Consider the following 19,029-nt stretch of genomic DNA (forward strand, 5'->3'; position numbering starts at 1 on the left):
GACGGGCGGGTGTTGGAGCCGGGAGACGAGTGCAGCGCAGGGCCCGGGCCGGGCACGGGAAGCCGGGAGCTGATTCCCGCCGTGCAGCGCGGGCAGCGAACGAACGGGGCGGTCCGAGCTGCGGAGTGCTCCCGAGTGCCTCGTGTGTGGCTGTCACGGGCAGCGCGCTGCTAGGCGTCGCTCTGAGTTAGTTAAACGGAAAAGATAAAGGCGACTCGAAGGGAGCGGTAAGAGTCGCTGAAGAGATGAGACATAAGAGTTAATTCTGATGTGAAAGTGCGTTTTCTGTGGGAACAGAAAAAAGTCAGGTCTTTCCAGGGGACAGGGCTGTGCGGGTCTGCGTGCTTGCTGCATTCCTCTGCTGGCTTGGTACATCAAGCATCATGAGATTCTCTCTTGTTCCTTGAAGACCAATCCCACATGCTTATCACCTCTGGAAGAAAACCAGTTATGCTTTCCCAGCTGCAGTAGTCTAAATACTGAGATAAGGCTGGTAGTGAGAAACAGCTTTTATCAGACCCAAGAATACACTGGTAAAGCAGTTTCTTTTTCATACATCGGTGAGCAAAGCAGCAGGAAGAACGGCGGAGTGACTGTTTGTTTCACATGTAACATTTAAGTAGATGGTAGTTCTTGTTCACACCTTGCTGTTCTGCAAAGTATCTTAAGATAGATACCTTCTGGCAGTTTCTGGGCACTTCCAGTGATTTGATCCAGTTCCAGTGATTTGATAGGTCATGTGCAACTCTCAGTAGGACAGAACAATACTACCAAGAGAGGATTGTTCCCACAACTTGAAAAGGGCATAAAGAGGGCAATTTTGGCAATGCTTTTTATTATGGTTTTAGTCTTGTTCCTGAATGTTCACACCCCAGCACTTTGGTGTCAGCACTTTTTAAGCTGGCATGCAATAGCCACCCAGCAACTTCAGGTGCAAAGCAGCTGCGGGGTCAGGCCCTCTACCCTCACTGTTGGCAGAGCTGACGCCCTCCTGCGAGCAAATGTATGCTCCACAGCAGAGGGGTCAGCAAAGGGCCTCCCCATAGAACAGGCAGGGTGCACTACAAACTGCTCTTTATCACTGCCTGTCGCTCAGGTTTGGACTGAGTTAGATGAAGTTACCTGTGCATAAACAAAGTCAAGAAGAAAACACATTTTGGGGCAGGAATTTTTATTCTCAAGATGCCAGTTTGCAGGGCCAGACTATCCAGATACCCGGGCTCACAGATCCCCTGCATGTCAGTGATATAATGTTCAATTTTTGCTCCCTGTGATGAGCTCCATCTGTTTAGACCTGGAGGAACAGACCAATCTATCACTGTAATACCCTGGAGAGTTGATACTGCCCATGTCTTCTGTATGTATTTCATTTTTAATTGACACATATTGCCATACTGTCTTCATAGGTAAGTTTGCAAGTCTTTGAAAGAGTTGCAAGTGCATGCGCTTTGGTGAAAGCTTTCTCAGTAGGCTCCACAGTCTGTAAGGATTTCCTTTTTCAAGTATTCAATGACTGTTCTCATTTATAAGTAACTGTTAAAGACACCGTACACAAAGGGTTGTTCATTCTCTGAATCATTTAGTACAGACATTGTGGTTTTGGACAGAATGGTTGCACTACATTTGGTGTCCCTTGCAGTCTTCCAACAGACAAATGATTTGGACACTACACCCTACTAGATGTTTGGGAAAACACGACAAATATTTGCCTTCTGGATGTTAACCTAGTGCTAAGAACTTCTTTATTTTACCTCAAATAAAACTAATGATAACTATCTACACTGCATATGCCACACTTACAATATACAACACACTATGAATGATTGAGCAGATACTTCTAATCTACAAAATTTTTTGCCCCTAGGGCATGCAGATTTGTCTCTTACATTTCTGTGAGGAATGACGCAAAATAATTATCTTGCTGAGACTGAGCAATCTAATTTTAAACCATGGAAAAGGGGTAATTGTGGAACACAGGCTCTAGGTTAATATAGAGATCCTAAGAAAAGAAAATCAGGCAATTGTTACATTTCTCTGTTCTGCACATGATAAAGGAGAAATAAGCTCCGCCTTCTTAATGCTAGAAGATTAAATCAGTGTAAAATGTATCTGCAAAATTTTTCAGAGGTACAACACCAAACTTTAGGAATTAAAGTGCCAAGTTCTGGTTTGGCAATCCAGCAGGTTTAGCTGCAGTTATTCCTAGAGTAACTGCTATTAGCAGTGAATTCCATGAACTTTTTAAAGGGACAGCTGTGTAGCTTTTTCTTTTTGTTTGTTTAAAAACAAACACTGTTGCATCAAGGTAAGAAGTCTTTGGGTGATGGTGCTTGGGATTGTCTCCCAGCTGCTAGGGAAATTACAGGAACCAAAACAGTATCTGTATTTACATTGAAACAATTGCTCATAGTGAAAAACCTGACACACTGTTATGAAGCACTTGAGGCACTGTTATACCTTTTGCCTTTTCCTTTCCCTTTTCTGGTGTAACTTTAAGATTCCCCTCTTCACTACAGAGCTGGCAGAAGGTAAGTTCAGATGCTGTCTTTTAGACTGGTTAGTACATCTCTTGAGGTGCCTCTCAAGCCCATGAGATGTACCAGAACAGAAGCACGCTGACAGCTGTGATAGTCTTGAGAACAAAATACTTTATTCATCAATAAAACTATAGTTTACAGTAGTATTTACTAAATAAATTATATCATTTCTCTTTTACAAGAAATAAACTAAAATCAAAAATATTTCAAAGACAATATATATACACAACATAAGGCCTTGTTATAAATAACATTTTTTCTTTTCACCAACAGTGAAAATGTCTTTAAAGGCTCATTTTCATATCGTAGGTGGAGAGGCTTACCCTAACCCTCGTATCAATTCCAATTTCCACTTTTGTGGATCTAAGCAATTAGAACTGAAGGCTGAAAATATGCAAAAATCAATTTTATTCACCACTGTGCTTTTTTTAAATAGGTAAAGCAGATAATATATTTTGTTTGTGCATAATTACAAGATGCATGCAAATGAAATCACTGGAGAGCCAATAAGAAAATATTACTTTCAAGTCCAAAAAAGGTGATTGGCAATATAGTAGAAAGCAGCTCAAACACACAGGTCTTCACAGTTCAGCAAGCAAGAGCTGATGATAGTAGAGTGTGGAATGTGTCACATCACTTCTGCCAAGTCCATCCATCCTTTCTACAGTTCAAAGACCCTGACATTTCTTAAAATAAGTTCAGCTGATTATTACTCTCTGTCTACAAGGCTCGGGAAATCTCTCCTTCCTAAATCAGGAGTGCAGAAAGTGCTCTTCATTAACCACTGTCACCTCTCTGTCTCAGTTTTAATTCTTCTATGTTTTTTATTACTGTAAAAAGAAAAAAAAGAATCGAAGTTAGAAGTTGTGTTTATTTGCCTTCTTACAGAATTATAAATTGGTAACATACTTATTCCCCTGAAGAAGCTGAAGCACAGTTCAGGAGTGATCCTCTAATCACAAGCAGTGGGTACTCTTCTTTGTACAACAACCAACCCCTACAGTTTTGCAGAAATTGCATGGCACTTACATTACCAAAATCGAACCACTTGTTTATGCAAAACGCTGAACACTCTGGGCATCATGGAAGACAATCCAAACTGAGGACACTCAGCAGCTCCTAACTTTTTTCTCACTTCACAGAAGTACCTGGGGCCAATTAGAAATGTTAGGGGGGAAAGTACAGTTTCTGCATGTCTTCTGTAAAAGTCCGGTTAGCTTCCACAGGATATCCTCCCAGTTGAAAAAACATACCTATCCAAAAATCTTTCAGGCACAACTGATATTCTCTATCATTCTATTTCACAAAAAACATGAGTTAATGTTAGTGAGTTCATATTCTGAATTATCTTCCACTGAAACAGCCGCTAAATAATATAAACAGTTGACTACTCCTTAGCATCTCAGATGAGTCACAGATGAAGAGAAGCTGTTCTTTGCTGAACAACTTATTACTAGTATTTACACTAAGGATAAAGTGACAGCTGAACAAAATCTTGCAGCAAATCGAACGTACCTCAGCTAATGTATCAAATGTGGAAGTGGATACAAAAGCAAACTGGAGACAGCTGGACTGACCCCACTCTAAAACCCCATAAAAGTATAAAGAAGGTGCAAGCCTACATTTATTAAACAGATTTTTAAGGTCCCTTTTAAAATGGTACTTTTTAGATACAAGCAACTAACTAACCTTCAAGTAAGTAGTTCAGTAACAATCTAATCTTGGCTGAGAAGAACAACAGTGAAGCTCAGAAGGCGTTTGGAAAGCTTATCTTAGAAAATGAAAGCCCACAGATTTAAATTAACATTTTAGCTATGACTCCTAGCACTAGACTTTGAATCCTAAAGAAAGGTATTTAAGTGTCGCAAACTTTAAGCCTACTGGTGCGTTGTGAACCACTGCTATGGCCAAGGCGTTCATAATCACTGCTGGCTGGCAAAACACTAACTTCTCAAAGGCTCTTCCATTTCTTTGGACAGCTGCGGTCTGGCAATGAATGCTGCTGCATTATCACCTGGCTGCCTTAAAGCAGAAAACTTGTCAGGCATTATGTACATACAGGATGCAGAACCATGTAATATACAAAGGAAAACTGTTGGACAAGTGAGTCAAATTAAGGTAAGTAGTATTTTAGGAAGAGGATGACATGAGAATAACAATATATATATTTTTTAAGCAGTTAAGTATCAGTTTGGCAAAAAAAGGCTGAACAGTTTAACAGTACAGATAACCAACACTATGCTTTATGAAGCCAGCGTAAATGTGTTAAAATGTTCTCTGGCAGCATCTAGTTTGTGGCTGAAAGCTCAGATCTGAGTGACTGGAAGTCCATTTTGACAACTATAATGGTAATTCAACACAATTTCAGAACCTCTGGCCTTGTCACTTCTTTTCACTCTCTAAGGAGATGAGCAATACTGCCAATGCTCGCTTTTTGCTATTCCAGTAGTACACAATTATGACTAGTGCATTTTTGTTCCCTTAACTCTGATCCTTCCAAAGCATTTCAGAGGGATCAAGAACTGAAAAAATACCTACAGAATTTGCATAACAGAAAAGATTGCCCTGATAGAAACATACAGCAACTGCCTGAGTGAGTCACAGAAATGCTGTGCGTGCAGCAGGATTTAAATAGTCTTCTTTCTGTCAGGTACAATCCACTTCCGTGCACATTACTGTGGAAAAGCCTACAATGCAATGCACATGACATGAGCAACTCTGTCACCACTGCACAATGTATGGAGTTACTTTGATCACGGATGTAAAAAAACAGCATTTTCTGAGGGAGACTGCATTTGGCTATAGCAGTTGGGTCTGAAATGATAATTAATGACAAATGACCCTACCAGATGCCTTCCTGTAATCACTAACTGAGATGTCCCACGCTGGTTCTATAATATACTTACAGTACTGGGAGTCTTCTTGTGCTTCAACTCTCTTTTCATGGATTTGGTTTTGAATGAATTTGTTTCCCCATATAGTGCATTAAAGTCCTTAGGGCATGAGAACTTGTAGTTTGGCAACAACAGAAGCTGTCATTTTAGCACTTGGCTTACTCAGGTAATGTACTAATTGTAATCAGAAACAGTATGCTTTTAATCTACTCTAACACTTCATTGTAGCATCTGATTTTCATGCAAGCATTGCTGTTGCTTTCTATGTAGCATCGCTTCTGCAAAAACTCTTCTGCCAAATAACATTCAAGTGCTTGGTTTTTGTTTCATCTTGCACCAGCCTTCAGTTTTATGAGAGACATAGGCTTGTTTTTCCCCTGATAGAGAAGATAATGGATAGTTGAATACAGACATAAAATACATAAGAAAGGAGAAGAGGAGTGAGTTGTTCCTCACTGCATGGAACAACTTCGTCTTCCCTCTTTCAGTCTTACATAAACTCTGCTTTGAGGAAAGAGTGCTTGACTGGTTCCAATATGTGCACAGAACATGTAAGGTTTTTTCTGCTCTCAGGGGAAACTCACTGAAAGTGTCTGTAAATAAGGAGGCCTAAATTCTTTTCTCACAGTCCCAAAGTTAACATTCAATCTACCATGTTTTTCTACCAGTATCTTCAGTGGAAATGGCAAAGCTCCAGAAAGAGACCAACGTGTCAAAATATGAGGTATGCATCACAGTGTGACAGCACATTTAATTGCTTGTTCTTACATGTATCCTGCCTGAGAAATGCTTTAACTTCAGTCCTGGTTGTTACTGCTTCACAACAGCAGTTCAGTCAAATAACATTTAAAATACGTTTTTATAGGAAGTTAGGATAACGCTATTTAACTACTTTTTTTTTCATTCATGGATCAAAACATCCTAGCCTTTAGTTTATAATATTACTACATTCTGTCCAAGAACTTTAGCATTTCAATGCAGGAGGCAAAGAGACAGAAGGATTAGTGGAGTGATTTAAATTAAGCAAATTAAGATATTTCATGTTATAATATCTAGTCAGTAAGACTAGATTGCCTTGTAGTAGAAAAAACAGGTAAGGGTTATTAACTGAAGGATTAAAGAAAAATCTATAAATGACATTTGAAGCTACATCATTCTCAATGCTTTTAAAAGGTCAAACATTTCTTAATAGAGGCTTAAGATCTGCTAACGTAAACATAATTCATTTACTTTATCTTTGAGATATGTCTTGAAATATTTCTACTACATGTATTAGAAATAACTGACCTTTTCCTCTTGTTCTTGAAAACATGCATCTTTTCTTTCCAATTTGTATTTAATCCTCCTCCTACATAAGAATAAAATTGCCTCTTGCCTCATCAGCAGTGAATAAAGACAGTAATACACATCACTGATCTCTGTGTCTTAGACTCTCCCAGCCAGAAACTTACTGTTGTTTCCAAGTCTGCAGAAGGATACTGGGGGGCATCAAGAAGTAAAAGTTTAGCACACAAACCTCCCTCTGTACTCAGCACTGGTGAAACCGCTCGAGCCACTCGAGCACTGTGTCCAGTTTTGGGCCCCTCACTGCAAGAAAGACATTGAGGCCCTGGAGCATGTTCAGAGGAGGGCGACAAAGCTGGTGAGGGGTCTGGATCATAGGCCTTATGAGGAGCGGCTGAGGAAGCTGGAATTGTTCAGTCTGGAGAAGAGGAGGCTCAGGGGGGACCCTATCACTCTCTGCAACTACCTGAAGGGAGGTTGTAGTGAGCTGGGGGTAACTAGTGACAGGACGAGGGGGAATGGCCTCAAGTTGCACCAGGGGAGATTTAGGCTGGACATTAGGAAATTCTACTTTTCTGAAAGAGTGGTCAGGTGCTGGAATGGGCTGCCCAGGGAGGTGGTTGAGTCACCGTCCCTGGAGGTGTTCAAGAAACATTTAGATATAGTGTTGAGAGACATGATTTAGTGGGGTTATTGGCGGTAGGTGGATGGTTGGACTGGATGATCTTGTAGGTCTTTTCCAACCTAGCTAGTTCTATGATTCTATGACAAATCTGACAGCAATATCTGAGTCCTCTCCTTTCCACACAACCTCAGCACATATGCAGGTATAGATGTGAAAAAGCTACAACTCACTTCCACAGCAATCTCAGAATACCTAAGGACACAACAACACAGTGTGTGTGTAAGGACCAAGAAGGTACAGGTAGGGAATTTCTCAAGATGAATTTGCCACTGACGAAATAACATGCTTAGCCACAGTATCTGATTTCCCTGAGGTGGTCAGCCATGGCATACCAGGAGATATGAGGTACATGCTGCCCTATGTTGTCTAGATTATTGAGTTTCAGGTTTCGGATTTTTTTAGGATGTGAACGAAACGTGCAGCTAGGACAAAAAAAAGTATCAATGATTTTCTCCACTTAAGACTTATGTATTCTTCCAGACCTTTGTTCATGGGAATAAACACCATGGGATGTTTGTATATCCTCCAGACAAGGATTTTATTTATTTTTCTGATCACTGGAATATATGCATATTTACTGCTGTCTCCTAGACATAATAGCAGTTAATGTTTTACAAGCTCAAAATTAAGTAAAGAGTTAGTTTCACCATCACATCCTGGAACAGCTATGAAGGGCTTTACAGAAGATCTTACCTCTGCTCCTAACTACAGTTTTCAGAGCATCCCACCAGCAGCTCTACTGATGTCAAACTTTGAAAAGTTCAAAGTGCAGAACAGGGTTAGTGATAAACAAGACCATAATGCTATAAGCCAAAATCCAAAGTTTTCAGAAAGAAGTGGTGTCTGTTAGGCAGCATCAGGAGTTAGGGTGTATGTGATTACTTGTCTATTTCCTGCAAAGTTTCAGGATTTCTGAGTCTCTACAGACTTTTCATGTCAACATTGTATCAGCAACAGGCCTGATTAACACAAGTCCTATAGGAATAAGCTGATTTAATAGGTTACATGAAACCGCAGTTAACTATGTCAATTCTATTTCCAATTGGCTGCTAGTACTTGCTACTGTGTTGATTCAGAGGATGCAGGACAGACAAAAACTACTGTAACCAGTGCGTACTATATGTATCTCAGTGTTGCTGGCTTAGAAAAAACAATACATCAGTGGCACAGCCTACAGGGAATAGCAGAGCCATCAGACACAACATATGATATATTCTGTATTTCACTGTATTTCATAAGAAAAAAATCAAGGAGCACTTAAGATAGGACAATAAAGAATGCAGGGAACCTCTACTAAAAGGAAAATGGCCATGCTTGAGCGAAATGCTTGTTAGTGCCCTAATTAATGATTGCTTTTTTCACTTCCTCTGTAGTATAATTCTTGCCACAAATGTCACAGACATTTCTTTATGAGTTAAAAGATTTGTAGGATAACGTCAGAATTGTCTAATTTATGTTTGAAGAAAATAAACCTTCAGGAAAAAAGCAGAAAGCAGCATACCTCCCTCCTGTATTCATACTGAGTTTTTCAAATGGGCTTGTAAATGCGCAAAACCTCACTCAAATGCAACTAGCAACAGTGCCTTTGTGTCTGTGGAAAGTGAGCAATTACCATAGTTTTTTCTGTTAGTTTTCCTTATAGTAACTGGTGTAGTGCTGACACATGGATGGTTCAGTTGCTGCAGAGTGGTGCTTACACAGAGCCAAGGATGTTCAGCTCCTCACGCTGTCCTGACAGTAACTGGCTGGGGGTGCACAAGGAACTGGAAAGGGACACAGACAGGACTGCTGACCCAAAATGACCAAAGGGATAACCTGTACAATATGGTGTCAGGCTCAGCTATAAAAGCTGGGGATAGGAGGAAGAAAGATGTCTGGAGTGATGGTGTTTGATTCCCCAATAAACTGTTACGTGTGATGAGCCCTGCTTTCCTGGAAGTGACCAAACATTTGCCTGCTGATGGAAGCAGTGAATGAATTCCTTATTTTCCTTTGATTTCACCTGCTGCTTTTCATTTATCTATTGAACTGTCTTTTTCTCAGTCCATGAGTTTTCACACTTTTACCCTTCTGACTCTCTTCCCCACCCCACCGAGGGGGAGTGAGTGTGCAGCTTTGTGAGGCTCAGCTGCCCATCAGGGTTAAGCTACAAAAGCCGTAGATAGCAAGAAAAAATTTTAAGCACCAATATAGATGACATGAAGACAAACAAAGATACAGAAGTAAGCTTATTGCTTATCTTTCAGTCAGATAAACTGTTCACTAGGAACTGAAACAGCAAGGAAAAGGTAACTTTTAAAAATATATTCCAGCCACCAAAACTGAAGAACCCTTCATAGCTGAAAAAAGGAAGCTATTAATGTACTTTATATCGTGCTCTTTCTTCAGAATCACTGATGTAAATACAAAGCTTATCTCTCTGGAAAAAAATTACTTTCTCAATTGTGGAATATTCAATACGAAGACAAAAGATGCTTTGTTTCCTCCTATAAGCATTAAAAACAAGTAATAAACCACCCCCACTCCTCCTACCATTACAGAAAACCTGAAAGAAATTTTAGTATAATTCATTATTAACACAGTAGTTAATAGACACAAAGATTATTGAAGAATTTGTTTTGGAAAGGTACTTAAGCATATGTCTAACTTAGAAATACCTCAATACCTAGTTCTTTAAGTTCAGTATTTATTCAAGTCCCTTGCTGAGCCTCAATCAGAGGAATTACAGGAAAAAAAAGCCTACCAGAAGCAGACTGACAGCTTACCAAATAGACATCCAAAACTGAAGCATTATCATTTTCCATTTCCAGTGTGCTCTGCTCTGACGTCAAATAGATGGCACTATCTTCTAAAGTGAATGTTGAACTTGAAGGCAACTCTTTACTGGAAAGAGAAGGGAGACTACAGTCAACATAAAAAAGTAAGTTACAGAGAACTCAGTCGCAGCTGAAATCTTAAAATAAATTTCCCTCTGCCATACAAACTTCAAATACTTGAAAAGTAGGAAAACAAACAAGTATAGGTGTATAGCTAGTTAACTGGGGGCTCATATTTGACTAACATATGCAAACCACGTTATTTCTACTTTTGTCAGAATGTTATCAAGAAATAATACTGTTCTTGAACTCTGCTGGAAGAATGAATCTACACCACAGCATATGTGGGATAATTTCATTAATTTCCACATCACAATGGTATAAATCCTGGGAACATTTTTAAATTTAAAATAGAGGGAAAAAGAGACTTAGTAATAAAGCACAGCAGCATTGGACTTTCTCATACAGATAAGACATCACTTGCAGCCAAGAGTTCAGATGGGAAAGTCGGAGAAGAAAAAGAGTGTACAGTAATTAGTACAGCTCCGCAAGCAAGAAACGTTGGCAGAACAGGTATGCTGTATTATTTCAGTCAGGGATATGATTTATATTCTCTGCTATGGAGAAATAATGTGAAACTACAAACACATCCACACAAGAATCTTGTTTTGAAAATACTTGGAACCACAGAGCTGAAACAGTCCATGGCGCTTCACTGGATTTAAGCACCTTTATCACTGATTCTTACTAGTTGCCAGAAACGAAGAGACTTCAGTTTTGTGGAGCCGTATTTCAAATGTTCTTACCTATGTACACCTGAAGTGAAAAGCAAACAATTCTGCTTTATAACTGGCTGCTAAAACATGGCCACAGCCATCAGTCTGTAAATGAAGAAAGGAGGATTAATTTTCCCCTCCCTTTGCAGTACTCCATGGTTTAGGTATGTTTCCGACTGGGCATCAAGTCAGAAAGGGTACAGCCAGAATCCAAAGCAGAAAGCAAATAAAAATGCTCAACAAAACAATGTATCATCAGTCATCCTCATGTCATATTAGTATTAAGTGCACAGTACTACATTCACCACAATACAATGCTCCTTTTACTATATATAGTGTATTAGGCATCTCTTCAACTGTAACACTAACTCATTTGTTCCAAGGGTGATACAGCTCCCATTGGCTTAACAGCAGTAGTTTTCTAACACCCTCTATTTGTATTCTATTATGGAACATTTCAGTCATATTCATTTTTTTTGCCAATGCTTCATTTTACTAAAAGGAAAGGGAAGGACAGGAAGAAAAAAAAAAGGGCTGCTGCTCCATGGTGACTATGTTTTCATCATCTGCCACAAAATAAGCTCTGGCATTGAAGATACTATTTTTGGTAAAAGAGAAAAAAAAGTTACTTTTGCTTGCTTGCATAATTTTGACCAACTGTGATGCTCAGTTCAGGCCTCAGAATGTGGAAAGGCCCACATAAGAAAATCACGTGACATAAGATGAATAAGGAGTGAGCAGCTACTACTTTTATAAAACTATGCAAAGTAAATGGCCAACCTTTCTGGAAAACAATGCTCTGCATTACTAAGGGCAGGTCAGCAAGTCTGCAGTGTATACTTGGCTTTTATTCCTGTATTAAGTAAAGTATAAAATAAAAAAAACCTTGAAATAGTTATTCACTTCATATACGTACTAAGCCACATCACTGCTGTTATACTCAACTTCTCCCACTCTGAAAACCTCTGGCACCTGCATTCAGATTTTCACAATTCACACCGGTGCGTTTTATCTTATAGCCTTCTTGTACCAGAAGGCCAAGACCTAGTCCTACTATTCTTTTCTGGTTGTCACCAGCTTACTGTTATACCCACTTCTCTTTCTCCCCTTCCCACTTCTCCATTGGAATGCACTACATTTTGTTTTTATTTGCTGCTAGTTTGTTATCACGTACTTTGCTTCACAGTCTGCCTTGGATTGCAAACAACAGCAAAATGAGTTCAGCACTCAGTGATGGGATTGTTAAACTACCTCTCTATGATACACAATGAAGACCATGCCATTTGCCCTTCAGAGTGTGCCTCTTTTTATGGTACGCAATGAGCCATGCAGGTCTGCCTGCTGCAGAAATCCACTATACAGACAGGAAGCAAATGAAGGTTGACACCAAAACAACATGGAAAGAAAAGTCAAAGAGCTGCTCCTATTAATGTTACAGCTTGGTTACTCATTAGTGAACTTACTAAAGAAAAGAGAACATACAGAAACAGATAATATATAATACCGTACAGAAATAAAAGGGATAAAAGGAGTAGAAGAAAGTACAGAGTAAACACGCACAGAAAACTGGCAGAGAATAAAGGCCCTTGCACAAAAAAAGACATGAGAGAATGGAACAACACAAAGATGTTGCTCCATATTTTTCTTACAATCAAATCCCCACAACTTATTTGCAGGTAACAATTTCTTGCTACTGTGACTTTCACACTGAACAGTTAAGAGATCAACTCTAATACTCCTGTATGAAGAACTGTTTTCTGAAAGAAGTACAGAAGAACTGCTGAATGACGGAGTTTTCTTTCATGTATACTATGTTCAATAACCAGAAACTGAGCAAATTCCAAAAGTTCTCTAAGAAAAATCATAATTTTGTATTTAAAAGAACATATACAGTCCATTTTGGGAAGCTAATCAGTAAAGTGCGTAAAGCAGAAAGTGGAAATTTGATGTCACTGCCATGCTAGTCTGCATCTGGAGCCCATGCTGGTGTCAGAAGGAAAACAACAACTTCTGCCAAGACCTCAACTCTGCCACAGTTATAGTATACTGTTTACGTGCAATAATGTAGTAACACCTTTTTACTTACATCTTTTTAGTTAAAATCATTTCCAGGGCAGAAAATCACATTTTTGTTTATTGAACTTTTCTTGTAATGACAGCATGAAAAAAAAAGCATCCCTAAGATAAACATAACAAGGTTTCCAATTTTCCTTTGAAAAGTGAGGAAAAATAAGCAGCTTTTTATTTTTTTTTTTTAAGTCTCTGTTTTAATGCAGTCCTGTTTTCAGAAGCAATAAATACTGTGACCTTATGATGAAACAAGGAGAAAAACTGTACCTAGGCCCTTCTAAAACAGCATACTTCAACACACTTCATAATAATAATAAAAACCCCCAAGTTCTCCTCTTTAGTAGAAAATAAAATAAACGCTTTGTTTTTTGGAGTCCTGATATATTCTCTTGGACATGAGAGGCAAAAAATTAGCTCAAAAAGTTGAAGTTAATTAGGGATTACTTCTTGTAAGTATGGAAAATGGGATTTGGGATGCAAAACCTTCAGTAGGATTGTTATACAATTGCTATGTAACATTTTAAGAAAATTATCAGCTAACTGTGTCATAAACTTTAAAACATGCTTACAGAGGTTAATCAGAAAAATGTCTCGGGATAAATGGGCAGTAGAGCTATTGTTTTACGATACTGCCCAAATACCAACCACTGTGGAAAATCTACCATGCGCACAACAGGTATCTATGGGTCTGTTCAACATTGGTCTCATGTTTACATTGTAGAAATCACCTCTAAAACACAATCTTGCACTTTATAAATTTCACGCGTGTCAGAAAAAGTAGGGCAAACATAAAAACTCCTGCAAGTCATCATTTACTAACACTGTTCACAGGCATCAAAACTATAGACTTGAAAAAAAAAAAGCAGACAGGACTGATCTAAACGCTGCTTTTGTCTTCCAAGTGATGGAGTCTGACAGTGAGAGTCTATGTCACTAAACTCATGCTAATGGCAAACCACAACTTGTGTACAGAGTCATAAAAGTCATTCTAAGACTACGATTACATGAAGGTGAACAAATGCATGTTCTGCTGCAGTTGCCAATTAAAGTCATAAGGCTTGTTATTTTTGCAGCTGACATATATATGTAGTTGAAGAGATGGTAGGTGTAAGCAATCAGAATTCAGGAACTCAGTCTAGATTGTGCAGTCTTGAGTAATGGCAGCTTGGATAGGGATCTATACATGAAGTCTGCTGAAAGAAGGTCCTCCGAATCTTCCTTCCAGAACGATTAGTTGTGAAATGAGAACTGCAAGGATGAGTATGGACTATGAGAGGCAGCATCTACAGGGACAAATTCATACAAGGAAACACTTGCTCTTTTTTTCTGTGAAGGAAAGCACTCATGCTCTTTTTAGGTCTCTATTAAAACACAGGGCATGTGAGAGCACAGGGTATCAACAGCTGAGTGGGATTAGATCCAATTAATTCAGTAAGCACAGATGGAAGCATGCCTACTTTATTACATATGCAGATAAGTTCCTACTAAAACTCACAGCAACATAATGGACTTCTTTTCACAGGTACTAAAAAGAGAAAGAACAACAACAAAAAACTCAGTCTATTCTGATTGCAGTGTGAAATGATGCCACTTCACTCATCTAGCACAAGGGACAAGGGGCCTCATTAAATAAGGAAACACAAACATGAGAATTCACTGTTTAAAGTGATGTTGATCAAGTCTACAATACTTCCACATACTAACTTATTATATGGTAGTATGTCCCAAGGGAAAACAGTGCAGAGAACCAAGGTCTGAGGCAATATTGTGTACTTAATGATAGCAAATCATCTGAAGGTTCACTGCAGAAAAATATGTAGTACTGTTTTTATACTTTAAACAGTGAGATTTAAAAAAAAAAAAAAAAACATACAAAGGCGTGCTAGTGAGACATGTTTTGCCAAAGCCTATTACCAAAAATTGCTAATCCCAATCATTTGATGGCCAAGTCAGGTAATGTCACAAGTACCAGCAGAATCGCAGATCTACACAGGCCTGCCGCAAACAGAACTTCCACTTTTCAGGAGGAATTTATTTTATTTTCCGAATTGGTGGAACCACCTTGTGAATGCTTTTACCAAAAGAAGTGTCCTTCAGTGGGACTCTGTGGGCATGTGCAACCTTATGATTGACACTTCTAGCTACATAGCAGGTGAATTGAGGAAGAACTCAAAAGCAGGTGGCACTTCTTGTTATTCACCAGAATTTTTATAAGAAACATACAGACCGTTCTTTTGAGCAAAAAATAAACAGTTATGATGCAAATAGGGTGCTACATTTATTACTCTTTGTTAATTATTAAATTTGCGTATTACCCTGTAGATTTTTGTAGCTGGTAGTATTCTTTCTAAAGATGATTTGAGAGGACCAACTTTTTAAACAGGAAATATGTTCATCTATGAAATCACACAGGATAGTTCTCTGATGAAATTGTGCACCTCTTGCATGTATACATACACAAGATTGGAGTAGAAACAGATGAAATGAAAGGGTTACTCACGGCAATTACAAAACACCATGCTGTATCACTTGCTCAAAATAGATGGAGGAACTTCTGTTCACAAGGCTAGTGCTTTACTCTTCCTTTGGTTCTAGTTCCACTGCAATGCACACCGACTTTTGCTTTTCTAGTCAGCACTGATCTCCTCTAGGGAAAGAACCACTGCTTTACGAAAGACCAGCCTTACAAAAGACTATCCATATGAACTTTCATTAAGGAAATATTCCTGCTAGTTCCCAGAAAAATCTAATTTCAGATTAATTTTTCTCAAGACTATAAGGACCACAAGACAGAGATCATTATACTAGGTATAATATGATGCTAATGTCATTAAAATTTATACATGCCTTAGTAAAGGCGTAATTAGTGAAATTGGAACATCATCCAGATTTACCTTCCACTTTGCATTTCAAGTGAGAAACTGATTTTTTTTTTTAATTTTGTTACAAGTCCAGGACAAGCATCTACTGCTCAGTATAGATTCTCTCTTCTATTTCCACAAACACTTCATAAAACATCTCCAATAAATCCAAATATTAACTTTTGACACCACTAGAGAGGGGGAGAATTCTGTTTGCTTAGACAACAGTATTATAATTGCTGGCATTGGAAGAACAAAGTATCAGACTGTGAGATTAAATACATATTAATCTTTCACTAACAGTGTTTTTTTGATGCTTCTTCAGGACTGCAGGTAGCAGTGTTCTGCCTTTTAAACTAGTGTTCTTCAATTTGTTTTTCTGCTGTTTCTTCTTCTACTAAACTTGTCACAGAACTGCTGTTCCAGCAGAATGTAATGGATAAGGAGGAAAATTTTTTAACTCAGTTAAGAACCCCAGAATGCTTCTAGACATTATGCCTTTTCATCTATATGTTATTGACTACTATAGTGGCAATCCTATGCCAGAGGGAAGAAAAAACCAAAACTGATGCATACAAAGCTCCACAGATACTACAAAATACAGCTTCTACCAGCACATTAATGAGATTTTCAAATTACAGTCCTTTCTCAAATTAAATAACTGAGCTGAATCTGATACGCACATGAGACTCATACATAGTAGTAAAAAATATGTAAATATGTATGTACGTATGGAAGTACGTATGTACGTAAAATATGTATGTAAGTATGTAATCTCCTAATGCAACATGCTTGCTATAAGCAGTCCTTAACTTAAAGTTCAAATTTCTGCAACAGCATCATTATAGCTGTACTGATGATCATTCAGTTTGAATGCAGACTTCCAGCAGAGCATTCAAAGACATATCGGAGGTGAGGCAGAATCAGAACACAGTAAGAGAAGACCCTCTACATGCAGTTTATAAAAAAGAACACATTACTGGAACAGAGGTTTTGTACAATTTCAGTGATGCACAGAGTTCTCATCATTAATTTGTAGATTGAAAAGGGAAAAAAAAGCCAAGCAAAAACTTATTTTTACAGTTACTTTCTCCCACTCAGTAACGATCACCCATGAGTGAGTTCAACTGTGTTGCTGCTCTCATCTTCCTAAAGCAGTCTATTTTATACCTTGGTTCTCAATTTGAAAACAAAACAAAAACAAAAAACACACAAAAAGCAGAAGCAATTCCATCAAAGCAGAACCAGGAAAGCCTTATTTTCTTTAAGCTTCATATTACATGTAGCTTCAATCACAGTCAAATTTTCTTTCTTTTCCATGGGGATTTCCCCACTGTTTCAGTGCACCTGTTTCTGGCACTGAAGCACTGAAGTCTTCTTCCTCAACATAGGCAATCATTTACATTCAGCTAGCATGCACCTCTTTTAATCAAATTTAGGCAAATTCGTCTAAGCCTCAGAATCTAAAGGCAGGGGGTACACAGACAGAATGTTTAAATATAACATACAAGAACTTGCCCATACAGAAAACCAGACTCACATAAGGCATGTTTTTCTTATAGCAGGAAAATTAATACCTACAAATTCCTTCCACTGAAAAAATAGCAGAAGGTAGCTTTTGTTTCCTAAGCTGTCTTAAAAAAGATTATTTGATAAAACGTTAGGTCATGGACATTTCAGTTCAAGCTGAGAAGTTTCAGAAGTTTTGACCTACATGTAAGAGAAAACAATCCCTTGAAGACTTCCAAAATTTCAAGTGGTCTGCACCAAAAAAGTAGAAGTGCAAAAGCCATGAAAAATTGTTCACTGAAGTTTAAATACAGCTAAGAATCACAGAATCATCAAGGTTGGAAAAGAATTCCAAGATTATCCAGTACAACTGTCCACCTTCCACTACTAAATCATGTCCCTTAGTACAACGTCTACATGTTTCTTGCACACCTCCAGGGACCTCCTGAACCACCTCCCTTGGCAGCCTGTTCCAGCACCTGACCACTCTTTCAGATAGTAAGTTTTTCCTAATGTTCAACCTGAATCTCCCCTGGCACAACTTGAGGCCATCCTCTCTATTTTATTGCAAATTACGTGGAAGAAGAGGCAGGCTCCCACCTTGCCACACCCTCCTTTCATGTAGTTGCACAGTGTGATAAGGTCTCCCTTGAGCCTCGTCTTCTCCAGACTAAACAATTCCAGTTCCATCAGACACTCCTTGTAAGACTTGTGCTCCAGACCCCTCACGAGCTTTGGCACCCTTCTCTGGACACACTCCAGGGCCTCAATGTCTTTCTTGTAGTGAGGGGCCCAAAACTGGACACAGTACTCGAGCTGCAGCCTCAGCAGGACTGAGTAATGCAAGATGATTGCTTCCCTGCTCCTGCTGGCAACACTATTTCTGATAGAAGCCAGGATGCCATTGGCCTTCTTGGCCACCTGGGCACACTGCTGGCTCACATTTAGCTGAGCATCGACCAACACTCCCTGGTTCATTTCTTCCACAGTCTTCCAGCCACTCTGACCCATGCCTGTAGCACTGCCTGGGGCTGTTGTGCCCAAACTGCAGGACAAAGCACATGGTCTTGTTGAACTTCATCCCACTGGCCTCAGCCCAGTGACCCAGCCTGTCCAGAGCCGTCTGTAGGGCCTTCCTACACCCAGGCAGATCAACACTTCCTCCCAGCTTGGTGTTATCTACAAACTTAATAAAGGTGCACTCAATGCCCTTATCCAGGCCATCAATAAGGTTAATAAACAGGACAAGCTCCAATACTGACTGCTGGGGAACACCGCTCATGACCAGTCACCAGTTGGATTTAACTCCATTCACCACCGCTCTCTGTGCCCAGCCATCCAGCCAGTTCTTTACGCAGCAAAGGATACACGAGTCCAAGCTGTGGGCTGCCAGCTTCTCTGGGAGAATATTTTGGGAAGTATACTTTGTCAAAGACTTTGCTGAAGTCTAGGTAGACCACACCAACAGCCTTTCCCTCATCCACCAGGTGGGTCACTCGATCATAGAAGGAGATGAGGTTGGTCAAGCAGGACCTGCCTTTCATGAACCCACACTGGTTGCACGTGATTCCCTGGCTGTCCTGCACATGCTGTGTGA

The 19,029-nt window shown here is 39.3% G+C and overlaps 2 protein-coding genes across 7 annotated transcripts in view; both read right to left on the reverse strand.

Moving 5' to 3' along the window:
* The window catches only part of FXN (frataxin), a 13,656-nt gene extending 12,917 nt beyond the window's left edge, over window positions 1-739 (reverse strand). Inside the window, exons 1-2 of the mRNA XM_021381511.1 lie at window positions 678-739; window positions 4-182 (exon numbers count right to left, since the gene is read on the reverse strand). Of these exons, the coding sequence (XP_021237186.1) occupies window positions 4-182; window positions 678-739 (241 nt within the window). The remainder of the gene's footprint in view (window positions 1-3; window positions 183-677) is intronic.
* The window catches only part of PIP5K1B (phosphatidylinositol-4-phosphate 5-kinase type 1 beta), a 101,799-nt gene continuing 85,398 nt past the window's right edge, over window positions 2,629-19,029 (reverse strand). For all 6 annotated transcript variants that reach the window (XM_021380719.1, XM_021380721.1, XM_021380715.1 and 3 more), the window contains 2 exons: window positions 10,166-10,283; window positions 2,629-3,367 (listed from right to left, as the gene is read on the reverse strand). In XM_021380719.1, coding sequence (XP_021236394.1) covers window positions 3,365-3,367; window positions 10,166-10,283 — 121 coding nt within the window. In that variant the 3' untranslated portion in view covers window positions 2,629-3,364. The remainder of the gene's footprint in view (window positions 3,368-10,165; window positions 10,284-19,029) is intronic.

This window comes from Numida meleagris, chromosome Z (genome assembly GCF_002078875.1).
Source record: "Numida meleagris isolate 19003 breed g44 Domestic line chromosome Z, NumMel1.0, whole genome shotgun sequence".
NCBI classification, from domain to species: Eukaryota; Metazoa; Chordata; class Aves; order Galliformes; family Numididae; genus Numida; species Numida meleagris.